This window comes from Sebastes umbrosus, chromosome 12 (genome assembly GCF_015220745.1).
Source record: "Sebastes umbrosus isolate fSebUmb1 chromosome 12, fSebUmb1.pri, whole genome shotgun sequence".
NCBI classification, from domain to species: Eukaryota; Metazoa; Chordata; class Actinopteri; order Perciformes; family Sebastidae; genus Sebastes; species Sebastes umbrosus.
Genome location: NC_051280.1, coordinates 12692577 through 12705944, shown reverse-complemented (window position 1 = coordinate 12705944; position 13368 = coordinate 12692577). Strand labels below are relative to the sequence as shown.

Here is a 13368-nt window from a genome sequence, read left to right as displayed (position 1 = left end):
AAGATAGGTTTAAAAAAATTGCGAACCTACTCTATAACTATTTTCAGGAATTTTATAGACAATTCAGTGATTAATCGAGAAAATAGTACACTTCCCTGAAACTATACTGTACATACTGATCTTTCATGTGTAAAATCAGCGAAGCGCCCCTTTAAATATGTCATTTGATACTGTGGTGTTGTTTCAGAAATGAAGACAGGCACACATGATCTGAGCCCTTTGAGTCCAGATTTATTGATACGGCTGTGCAGTCACAGAGCATGGTGGCACACGCGGCCGCCTGGCCGGCATGGGACAGTGACACACACATGCATGCACATACATGCACACACGCACACACGCACACGCACGCACACATACACACTCTCTTAGTCCGTCTGTGTATTCATAGATGTCGTGGAGGATAAAGGCGGTTTTCTTTTGTTAGCTAGTTTGACTACCCACCTTTACGTTTATTTAATTAACATAACTGTTTATATGTCTACTTCTGTTTTATATAAGTAAACATATTCAGTCAGCCTGATACGGTTTATAAAACATATGAGAATTGGATCTTTAAAGTGGGAATAAAATGCGGATTATGTTTTAAGTGGTGAGAATTGTTTGCAGCTTTAAACAGCCTGCTGCATCACTTTTTCTCTCTCTCTCTCACACACACACACTCGCACACACACACACTCTCATCTCATCACACTCATCTCATCACACTCTTCATCGATAGAGCAGGTCACAGTGAGGAGATCGGAAATGCACATTAAGTATTTTTCGGCAGTTTCTCACACACACACACGCACACGCACACACACACACACACGCACACACACACACGCTTTACATCCATCTAACCTCAGTCACTACAACAGTTTGAGATCCGTCATAAAGAGTGATTGACACTAAACAAGGAAACGAAGCATTAAACAAACAACAATTAATCTGTTTCCGTGGTAACAATTACAAAACACCATGTTTAGAAGTCTTTACATGTCATAAATACAGCTATGTTTCTGATTATGGTTGGTATAAAGTCCTGTTAAATATTCATACAGTAGGCTATCACAGTAGCAAGTGAAAGATAGAGCAAACTACAAGACTGTACATGTGTTGGTCCCTTGGTACAGAAAATATATTCTGCTTTACCAAGTATCAGGCAGGCTATTTTGAGCACGCAATGACTTTTTTGTATTTGTTCTATTTATAAATCAAATTTTTTAAATGATTCTTACACTTTAAATTTACAGTTTTGAGCCACTTGAATTATTTTTCTGACTTCAGAGCTGGTGGAATAAAACATATCGAAACGACACACACACACAGGGACGAATGAAACCAGAGAGGAGAGACAAAATGACAAGTTAAAAATGTCATTACATGTTGGAGACGTACTTTTTGACAATCCGGCGAACAGTACAGTAAAACAAAAAGAAAGCTATACAGCTATAAAATAGATTTTTCTAAATAAAAAAGAGCAACATATACCACTATAAATACTTCTGCAACATCAAACTTCTGACTTTACAGACAGACTTTCCAACAGTGTCTAAAATAAAACTCTTTAGTGTGAGTAATTGTAGGAAGATATGAACAGTTTTGTTTGACTGTACCTGGATCAGTACAGATTCAAATGACATCACAAAATTAGTTTTCCTACACGTGAAAGGTGTCAAATGGAAAGTACACATATATATAGGCACACATTCAGCCAGCTGGCTTGCTAACCACTGACTGTATCTTTTAGGTAGAAAGTAGCATGTGGTTACATTACGTGACAATCTGCTTTATATATCCCAGCACGATACTAAAGTTCCTGTTATAATATAAAAATGAGGAGTGCGTATTAAAACAAAGAGGCTGAAAAAGAATTCCTACAGTTTTATATAAATGTTTAGGTGTTGAATTATTTCCCCTCTTTGAACCCTATGTTTATGTTTTAGTATATGTATCAGTATACACCTGTGCAGTATACTTTAAAATAATATGCCTTGATCTTGGCACAATAAATTTAGAATTTAAAACACAAAAGAAAAACTAAATAAAAGTGCACAATTTTTAGGGAAAACATATCCATCATTATGCAAATACTGCCAAAAAATGCTTCTTTTCTTCCAATTACACATATTAAGTATATATATTAAAAGCTGAACCAGCATTGCAGAGGTTCAATATGTTACATATGCACAGTAAGCAATATTTGCATCTCCTATACACAACATTACAAGCCTTTAAAAACCTGGCGAACGACCAAGAAGCAGATACAGTTTGGACTCATAGCCTCAGATGCATCACAGAAGCATGATGGATTCAACTGGCTAATAGGTGTACGAGCACACTGTAAACACGTCGATCAAAACATTTACACCAGCAACCTCGAAGCTGCTGGAACATAACTGTACTGCAAAATAAAATACATAGATACGATTTTCCTCTAATTCAGCGACATGACATGTTGACTCTTTGCTACAGCTTAAATACATAGAAGAAGGCATCAAGAAGAAGTCGTTTGACGAAGAAATGACACACAGTGTGAGGATATTAGACACATATCGAGTGCATGATTCATAGAGGACACAACAAATGCAAAACAAAACAAGAATGTTACAAAAGAAAAAGTAAAGAAAAAGACTTTATATATATTACAAAAACTTGAACGAGTGATATGTTTGAAATGCAAAAGTTGCATTCTAATTTTTGGACATTTCTCACTACAATATCTTACATTATATCCAAAAAAAGAAAATATCTGTTGGTGGATTTTGGAATCGTAGGATTTCTACTCCTCCTCCTCACATCCATACATGTACAAACTTTCAATATATACAGTAAAGAGGACAGAAACACAAACAGAAACAATATAAACCTGGCTGCAAGGAACACAAACGCATTAGAATTGCACAATGTCGGAGGAAAGCACTAAGAAAGTAAACATGTTGAAGGAAAAAAATGAGCCACAACTGGTTTCTTGTAGTCGCCTCAGAAACATAAGAGACTCCCAACAGGAGCTCCTAAAAGCACAGGGAGAAGTTATAGAGTGGATGTGTTAAAAGGACTTTCTAGTAAAATAGTAGCGCTATAAACCTATGAATTTAACCCCAGTGTACTGTACACATACTCGTATGCTGTCGCAGCTATAGATCTATAGATCTATCCTGCATTTCCCGCAAATCTGCGCTAATGTATTCTTCAGTAAGTACCAAAATAAATTAGCAATACTCGTGATGTTAAAATCGAACAAAGACTGTAAACAGAGGAGCACACCACAGCGGTGAAAAGTGGGATTTGTACAATGGCTACATGTCTGTGGCTGAGTTAAACACACAACTTAGAGTGAAGTAAAAGATTGGCAAACAAACAAAAAAAAGAAAAGAAGCATTTTCAGTGTCTTTCAAAGGCTCCTCTTCATTAAATCTTCTTCTGTATCGTCTTCATCAGGAAGCAGGAAGGCGGGAATAATGCACGTGGGTAGAGCTGCAAGCTCTGGATACAAGAGCCTGGGAGTATAAATATGGTGAAAGTATAAACAGTTGATCACAGAGACAAAAAAGGAAGTGAAAGTGTCAGTTTCTTGGTGTCCTGTAGAGGGCGACGCAGTCCAACTAATGGCTTCCCTCTGGTGTGAGTTCTCCCATACAGGTAAAAGCAGGTTCAGGTCGACAGCAGCGCAGCAGAGATGCAACAGTAAGGCCGTGATTCTCCACAGCTCGCTTATTCCATTGCCACCTCTGCTTTGGGAACACAAACAAAGAATATTTATAATTTAAGTGAGATTATACATCATCAAACTGATCATATATTATGGTGAAATATATATGGTGATTAATCTGATTATTTTCTTGATAAATCGATTAGTTCGTTGGTATATAAAATGTTATTAAGTGGTGAAAAATGTTGATCAAAGCCCAAGATGATGTCCTCAAATGTCTTGTTTTGTCAACAATTCAAATATATTTTGTTTGCTGTCACAGAGGAGTAAAGGAACTAGAAAATATTCACATTTAAGAAGCTGGAATCAGAGAATTTTTTACTTTTTATTCTTAAAAAATCACTCAAACCGATTAGTCAATTATCAAAATAGCTAGTGATTAATTTAATAGTTGACAATAGTAGTGTCGTAATCGTTGTGTAAAATACACACCAGTTTATTAGGTGCATACAAGTGTTTCTATTATTTTGTCTACCCCATTTATATCAACGATGGTAGGCTAAATAAGAGAAACACCGCTCTGCAACATCACCACAAACTACAGCCTCCAAAATGATTATGAAGTTGAATCAATACCAAACAGTTCAACAAAAACTCAATGTTATAACCTTGGTGACTTCTTGCAGGACTGACTGCACTGCTGTGTAGATACTTCACTTTATTTATTATTATTTGTTGTCAATAGTCGTGGGCTGCAGGAATGAACTCACCATCTTCTTCTTTGTTCTTGTTTTCTTCACCCTCTGGAGATTCAGTTCCTTCAGACAACTCTCCTGAAAAGTCAGAATTGTCGTGTTATTCATCACACTGATGCACATTAAGTCGTGGCAAACACACATGCACTCTATCCAAACAAGAAAATGAAATCCTCAAAGCCTCCGCTCTCCTTTATGAACTTTGTAAAAATATGTTCAACCTCAGTGACCTGCCAGTCAGTCTTTACAAACTCAGGTTGTGCAGCCCAAAATTGTTCAAAACCACAGAACTATATTTTTAATTCCAGGGGACTCATTCCTGCATTGATTCAAAACCAGGGCTGTCAATCGATTAAAAGAGTTATTCGCGATTTGTCAAGGATTTAATACTCTTATCAACATGGGAGGGAACAAATATTGTCCAGAAACCCTCACAGGTACTGCATTTAGCATAAAAAATATGCTCAAATCATAACATGGCAAACTGCAGCCCAACAGGCAACATCAGCTGTCAGTGTGTCAGTGTACTGATTTGACTATGACTTGCCCCAAACTGCTTGTGATTATCATAAAGTGGGCATGTCTGTAAAGGGGAGACTCGTGGGTACCCATAAAACCCATTTCCATTCATATATCTGGAGGTTAGAGGTTAAGGGACCCCTTTGTAAATGGCCATGCCAGTTTTTCCTCGCAAAACATTTTGCGCAAGTTAAAATTGCAAGTTGCATTAATGCGTTAAAAGATGTTAGTGGCGTTAAAACAAATTTGTGTTAACGCGTTATTATCACGTTAACGTTGACAGCCCTATTCAAAAAATAAAAAAAAACTACTTGTCATTCATAAAACAGTTACTGGGACCTTTCGGGGTCTCCATATTAATATACTTGGTGTAGCATCTTTATCTGCTTTAAAGAAAGTGAATGGGTACTAAAGGTTGGCGATGATGACACTGATAATGAATATGAATGATAGAAACGTTCACTGCAGCTTTAATGACCACTGAGGCATGCATCTCAGTGTACTGTATGTAAAGTGCCTTATGTCACCTCCTGCTATGGGATTTCACAGTTAAACGGGACGTACCGTTCTGCAGTGGAGGACTCTTGTGTGTGGCGCTCCCGGGCTGCGCTCCCTGCTCCGTTTCCTCCGTGTTACCATCTGGAGGTCGGCTGACCTCCGATGACTCAGGGTCCTCCCCCTCCAGTGGCTCCTCCTTTGGTTCAGGCTGTTCTGGTTCTGTGTCGACATCCTGGGGCTCCATGGACTCTTCCTGTTGGGCTTGCTCCTCCGCTTCCCTTTTAGCTCTCTCCTCCGCCTCTGAGGTCACGTGTAGGGTGGAGGTATAGGTTAGCATGTGTGAGTGTCCATGTGCATTAATTCTTACAAAAAGCCAGTGAAGGCTGAGAGAGCTCATTGGACCATTTGTTCCATTTCGGACCTGATATGAGGCAGATTTCTAATATTATTAATAATACACCTGCATTAGTTGAGTTTTTCGCCACTTGGGGGCAGCAGGAAGAAGCTGCAAAAAACATTTATCACCTTTTAAGTCGACCTGGTAAACTAGCAAACAGCTGCCTACTTACACATTCAGCAGTTTACGGAGCAACATTAGCATTCACTCAGGGTCGTGTTTTTGGTTTCTGTTTTTGTTTCTACCAACTCCTGAGGGAAATATCTGGCTCTTCAGCTGCTAAATGCTCCACTGTGTTCAACAGCTAGTCTCTAACTGTGTCTGCCTGCTGTTTGGTGCTGAGCAGGCAGTGTACTGTAGGTTTTAAGAGCTTTTATTTGCTGTTGAGAGTCGTGAGAGTGGAACTGTAAAGTCGTGGGCTGGAAAACCAAAATAATGCGCTGAAAGAAGCTAAAACACTGCATACAGCTGCAAACTGATCACCACTACAAGCAATACCTTTCACATACAGATAGTCATGTTATCGAGTGTCAGTATAAAATTGACTACAGCTGCAAAATAGTGATTATAGACACTTCAATGGTCCTACTTTATGAAGGGTTTATAAGTTGTAACTAATGACTCTATTAATGGTTAAAGTTTACTAATGATTTATAGACTGTTAATAAGACTTGGGCAAAACATTTGGGTTGCCAGGTTGTGAGGAAAACATCTCTTTGCTGTTAGAAATGTAAATAATTCTTTAATAAATGCTTCTTACAATGACCCATCGATTGAAATGATAATAAACTGTTAAATTGATTGAAGAGCAATCTAAAGATAAAACAAGTGTCACGCAAGAGGAGGATAAATATCAACCACAGTAATTTTGCACATCATGGCAACCTAAACGTTCTTATTAATGGCTTATAATAACCGATGCTTAAAGCAAAAGATAATAATTTATTCACATTTATCTTTAACTTCTAACCTTGTATAATGGGTGCTTAATTAGGAAGTGGTGTCGTCTTATGAATAAATATTTAAATAACACTTGATGCATGTGGACATACTGATCACTGTGTATCCCACACTAATGCAGATCAGTCCAAATCCCCTTCTGAGTGAGTTAAGAGCTTTGCAGCTTCATGAAATAATTGTCCCATCCTGGTGGATCTCATGATCTATTCGGACAGAAACACAAATCACCTCCATTTTCCTGTATATTATTTTTGGTGGTTTGGGTTTACTGTACCTTTAGCAGCCTGAGCTTTCCACCTCTCTCTATTCTGATAAACCTCTTCGTTCCACAACGCCTTGAAGTTCTTCAGGTCCACCGTCAGCAGAGAGCTTTGTCCTGACGAGCTGCTGTCGGAGCTCTTCCCGCTGTGCCTCTTGGGCTCCTCTGAGCTAATACTGTTCAGACTGGACAGAAACATGAGAAGGAAGAAGGGCGTTAAAAGTTAAACAAGACAAAGAGTCTGCAGCCATGGGGGGCAACTCCTCTGGTTGCAAAAAGAAGTCTGATTGTAGAGAAGTCTATGAGAAAATGAGCCTAATTCTCACTTGATTTATTATCTCAGTAAATATTGTAAACATGAGTTTATGGTCTCAATCGCTAGTTTCAAGTCTTCTTCAACACAGTATGATGTTCATTTAGTAACTCATCGTCCCATTTAGAGTCAAATAGACCATAAAGCAGGGTACGCTTTAGGGCATGGCTACCTTGTGATTAATAGGTCGCTACCACGGCGTTGTCCGGTCTGGGAGTTGTCCGTGTTTTTGCCTAGAAATGTCTTAATCAGCGTTCGGTTGTACTTAGCTCCACCCTCTCATGTCACTTCTGGTTCCAAGAAACCAAGATGGTGACAGCCAAAAACCAAGATGGCGAACTTGAGGCTTCAAAACCGCAGTCCACAAACCAATCAGTGACGTCACGGTGACTACGTCCACATCTTACACACAGTCTATGCATCTTAGTTTAGCATGCTAACATTTGCTAAACACAAATTACTGAGGCTGATGGGAATGCCGTTAGTTTTGCAGGTATTTGGTCATAAACCAAAGTATTGGACAAATTCATATTTTGACCTGATAATGGGGCTGGATGAAAAGTTAAAGAGGCACTCCACATATTTTACACATGAAGCTCAGTTTATTTATCATTAAGAGTGCTACTCAGCCTGTGTGAAAACAGTTAAATATTGTCTTTTGTTGTTCTGAAAGGAGCTTAACAACGTTTCCAAGCTTTACAAAGTGAACTTAGAGAAGTGGGCATTTACTGTAAAAGGCAGGGGTATGATGAAAGATGCTGTCAAGTTGCATCATGGGAAATGAGGAGTTCAGGGTTTAATAAGCTTGACCCATACTACCGTAGGGGCTAAAAGTCAGCATATCTCGCCCTCTACTGCTTCACTATTCTTTTTCAAATATGTCTCTTGTGAGTTCCAAAACTTTATGTAAGTGCAATACTAAATTTAGAAATTAGTCATTCCAATTCAAGATGAATGTTTGTTGAGGGATTTCAGTCTGGACCAAAGTGGTGGACCAACAAACCAACATTGCCATACCCAGTTTGGCAGAAGACACCAAGAGCTTTCAGAGTCGGAGGCACATTGAGAGAAAGACAGGCAGATAATCAGAGGCAGACAGACGTAGTTACACATGATTGAAAGCAGCTATAAATGCTGGGAAGAAACAGTCCAAGGAAACCCATTAGCACCCAGGTGTGTACGAAGACAAGGAGACTGCACAAGTGGCAACACTATCTGAGATTTCCACTCGGTTAGCTTCGACTGGAGGCCCACTGAGTGATGCTAATGACTGCTTTTGAGGAGAACTGGGAGGCTGATATTGATGTGCAGGTGCAACGGATACAGAGCCATGACTCCCCAAGTACTGCTTTATTTCCCAATAAGCTCCCTTTGAAAGACACAAATACAAGTTTCTATTTATGTGGATAGTTTAATTATTAGTAACGCAAGAACCAGAGGAATGTACTTTCTCATCTGGATGGATATGTGCATTCCAATCCAGCACCGAGGCCCACCCTTGATCGGGGACGACGAGTTTAGCATCTCTAAAATATCAATTTCAAGGTGTGTGGCTCTGCCCGATGAAAGGTGGAGACATTTCCACGCACAGAAATGGATTACTCATGGGAGACTCATCTGCTGTTCTCAATACTTCTATTAGACATGCTGTTATTGCAGAGGAGCTGTTGAGGTTTAAGCACGTCACCGAGCGAGCAGTTACTCAGACAGGTATGAGAGGTGAAGGGTAGAAAACTGTAGATTTTCCATTCTTGATTAAACAGGCTGGTTGATTAAAAATGTACTCAGATTTGCATACAGTCTCCCACTTCCATCTGCTCAGTCCTCCTACTGAGCAGCATCCAAACTTCTCCATTCCAAATGATCTCTCAGAGGAAAGTGCTGCAGCTCACCTTGAGCGTCTAAAGCCGGCAAAACCTGAATGGGAGGCCTCGTCGATGAGCGGTTTGATGATACGTTCCATCATGTCCGTCAGCACAGTGAAGGTGGGCACCACAATGAAGTCGATGAACCCTGGTGGCAAAGATATCAGCAACATAGTGTCAGTTTATACATGTTCACATTCTTTATTTAAAGCTGCAGTGGGTAGAAATGGAGCAAATATGATTATAAAAGGTTATTTTTATAAAACGATCACTATGTCCTGACAGTAGTGCATGAGACAAATAATCTGAAAAAAATCATGTGCCTCTATGTCCTCCGGTGCTCCTAATGGCATCTGCAAGACTTCACAGACTGGAGGAAAACAACCAATCAGAGCCAAGCTGGAGCCTGACGTCTCTGAGCAGCTGTCAATCACTCACGAACTCCGATCAAAAGTTAAAACTAGGCAGTGGGCGGTGCTTGGTATTTCCTCAACTGATCTCAACATGGCTGCCAGGTCATAAACTTTCTCATTTTAGAGCTAAACAGTACACTACAAGATGATTCTTGAAACATTTGAGGCGATAAATAGACATTACAGTAACAGAATATTGATTCATATTTGATCAGCGCTGCCTAGTTTGACTGTTTGATCGGCGTTTGTGAGTGATTGACAGCTGCTCAGAGACGGCAGGCTCCAGCTCGGCTCTGATTGGTTGTTTTCCTTCGGTCTGTGAAAACTTGCAGATGCCATTAGGAGCACCGGAGGACACAGAGGCACATGGTTCATCTTGTTGTTTTTGATATAGATGTATAAAAATAAAGACAATATCTTTTCAAAAGAAAATGTAATTTTTCTGAAATAAACTCGTGCTGGAGCAGAACTTGTATACCCATACAGAAACACAGCCTTATATGGTGTATGTGAAGCTGAAAGAGCCACTCACCGATCTGGGACTGGGCCACCATTGTGGACTTTCGGTCGCAGAGCGGAGAGAAGGGCAGGCCGAGCTCTGATTCTTTGTCCCCCTGAAAATACAGCAGCTTCCTCAGTCAAAATCATTCTCAGTCTTTGATTTCTATAAAAATGCACCCCACTCTCCAGACATGCACACACAGCCGACAAACACACTCATACACACCGCCACCGTACACCATGTGCTCACACTTCTATCAACAGGCTCTGGATTCGTCTGGCCCCCGCCCCGAGTGCTTTTGGGCCACAAATGTGTTTCATTTTCTCTTCTGATTTGTCACAAACAGATGAGTTGTGGAGTCGGGAGGCAATGTTCTTTGGAGAAGCTATTTATCGCCAATTCATATCCCGGGAGATAAAGGCCTCGTGAAAGCAACCACAATAACAATAGCACTGATAATGTGAACAATGCGGATTAATAATGGAAGACATGAAAGCAATGTGGCACCAGTTAGACGCATGTCCCTATTGTTGACATTAACAAATCCACAATCTATTATTTATAGCCATATGCATCGTTTTATCAAGTAATGTTCTACATTTTAATCTGCCACGGTGCTTTGTCAAAAATGACAAGGAACAGAGTGTCTGCAATGCAATTCGATTTATGAATCTGACTGCGTGTCTCACTAAAGTGTTTTGAGGGGTACAGTTGTGCCGAAGCTCCATATTAAAACATTCATTCCCTAATATCATCATTATTTTATTCGTGGTGTGAAAGAATCCTCACACACATGGGGGTAAATTGGAAAAATAAATAGCTTTTGTCGCAACCAGTGCAATCCTAAACACCAGCACCAAAGGAGCCGCTAAAAGCAATTTAGGTGTACTATCTTGAGAAAAGATAAATCAACTCTAGTGTTTTTTCATCTTTCGGCAATCCTCAGAAATCCTAGAAGAATAGTTCCTCCCCAGGCTCATAGCTGGTCCAATAGAGCATTTATTCTCACATCTCTTTTGAGTGAGCCAACATGGTCGAAAAGTCCTTTAAGTGATCAGTTTTATTTATTTGAACATCTAAAATTCCACGATAACTGGGTGAACTTCTCCTACTGAAGAAGATCATGTGACACGATCCAAAGCTGAAGAGCAGCATTTGTCTGCATTTAGGTTTTCCAGTTCAACGGCCCTTGCTTAATGGCATTGTTTACTGGGACACTCAAATTGAGTGATGCCATCATTGACCTTTCTGTTTCATCTGTACTCTTCCTGCCACAACAAGTCTCATGTTTCTGTTTGAAACGGTTTTCCAGAAGTGATGTTTCAACTTCATTTTGTAGGCTGTAGATTATAGTGTTGTATACTATGAAGGTGTTTCTAATATTTAGCTCGGTGTATGTGACCAGTTGAAAAGCATGTCGTGTTCTCTCTACATGCATCTGAATCTTCAAACCATTGAAGCACACACTGGACCAGCCAGCAATGCATTACTCTGTGACCAGGCCATGTACACCCACTCACCTGTCTGAAGAACTCCTCCAGTAGAGAGGTGGTCCAGCGGTGGTGGAGGTCATAACTTTTGGCCGGGTGGCTGATGTCTGCAGTGTGCAGCAGCAGGGACAGGGCTTTGGGCTTGTCGATGCTGCAAAAGAGACCGAGATGCACAATTTTAAAATACTGAAATCCACATTACTCTCCTGAATATGACTCAGCTAAATCATTACAGGTGCAGCCGAATGGTTTCGGAGGCAACATAATAATTTGAAATGAGATCACCTTTGTGTAATCAAGTTTTGACAAGGGATTTTAGGATAAATACACCTGTATCTGCAGGCCAAACCCCTGCTTAGTCAATGTCCTGGCAAAACTACATCATGAGGAAAAAACATTTCAGACAAATCTACAACAAGGTTATTGGAAAAAATAGCAACCAAGGGAAGGATGCAAGAACATTTCCAAGGCACTCAGTGTCCCTGAAGACGGTAGGGTCCATCATAAAAAGAAGAATGGTTTGAATGTGGCACAGGTGCAAATGTGTCTACAGCAATCTGTTCACAAAAATTGACTGTGCAAGAACAGCATGATAAAATGTTAAAAAGTGAGAGGGGAAAAAGAGTAGGTAAACTTTTTTATTATTATTATCAGAATGGTGCCTGGTTTTAGGGGTAAAAATGTATCAACATTGGGCATTGCAACATGTCTTGGATACAAATTTTCCCTAATGGCTCTACAGTTATGTCTTTTTAGACTTAAAATAAGTTTAAAGGGATACCAATAGTCGTGTTCGCTTTGACTGAACTCTAAAATGCATTTTTACACATCACAAGAACTGTAGATTTTGTCCCGCATCACTTATATATTGGAGCTGCTTTAGAGAGGAATCACCTCACAGCTAGTATAAGGACAGAGGGAACACTTACAGCAGCCAACAACTACATCAAGTCAATATGCATGACTATTGTTTTACAATAGACTTGGAAAAATGTGGACCTATAAAATGTGAACCTATTATTAAAGAGGACCTATTATGCATTTGTTCTTTTCCCCTTTCCTTTAGTGTGTTATCTGTTTTTTGTGCATGTTAAAGGTCTGCAAAGTTACAAAGCCCAAAGTCCAGGCCAAAGGGAGTTACTCTCCCCCACAGAAACACTGCTCCTGAACTGCCTGAAACATTTTGCTTGAAGTCCCGCCTTTTCTTCCGTAACATGGTGATGTCACCAAGTACCCCATTTGCATAATACCTGCCTAGCGGCCAGTTTGGCACGCCCTCAAACAAGGCTAGTTAGAGTGGTGTGAGAACAATAAAGCGTCTTTTGAACATTAAAGCATGTAAACATGTTCTAACCCAAACCCAAGACACAACTATGCACCTGGAAATTAGCATAATAGGTCCTCTTTAAATGCAACATGTGCACAAAGAATTTGAACTGGATCACATCTACTGCAAACAAGATGTAGTGCAGAGCAGCAGGTGGAGTATAAACTCACCATTCCAGGTTGCATAATTGCAAAAGATGCATAGAAGTCAAACGTGCAAGATGTAAGATCCCTCAAAACTTATGTTTTTGCAATGGCTGACTGCAGAAGGGTTCAGGAGACTGCAGGTGTGGGAGCATTTCTGCTTTAAGGATAAAACTGGTGATATTGTCAACATGAAAAGTCCAAAACCAACAATGCATTAGTCTGTCTTTTGATACTTTTTGACTTCCCTACCCTGTCTCAGCCCCAAGTGCATTGGTTCCTATTGAAGA

The 13368-nt window shown here is 39.9% G+C and overlaps 1 protein-coding gene across 4 annotated transcripts in view; it reads right to left on the bottom strand.

Annotated features, from left to right (window-relative positions):
- Positions 1-211: 211 nt before the first annotated feature.
- The window catches only part of pde1cb (phosphodiesterase 1C, calmodulin-dependent b), a 107659-nt gene continuing 94502 nt past the window's right edge, over positions 212-13368 (bottom strand). For 3 of the 4 annotated variants that reach the window (XM_037787836.1, XM_037787838.1, XM_037787839.1), the window contains 7 exons: positions 11639-11759; positions 10149-10230; positions 9231-9351; positions 7041-7210; positions 5476-5709; positions 4408-4470; positions 212-3719 (listed from right to left, as the gene is read on the bottom strand). In XM_037787836.1, coding sequence (XP_037643764.1) covers positions 3700-3719; positions 4408-4470; positions 5476-5709; positions 7041-7210; positions 9231-9351; positions 10149-10230; positions 11639-11759 — 811 coding nt within the window. In that variant the 3' untranslated portion in view covers positions 212-3699. The remainder of the gene's footprint in view (positions 3720-4407; positions 4471-5475; positions 5710-7040; positions 7211-9230; positions 9352-10148; positions 10231-11638; positions 11760-13368) is intronic. The other variant, XM_037787837.1, reaches the window with a different exon arrangement.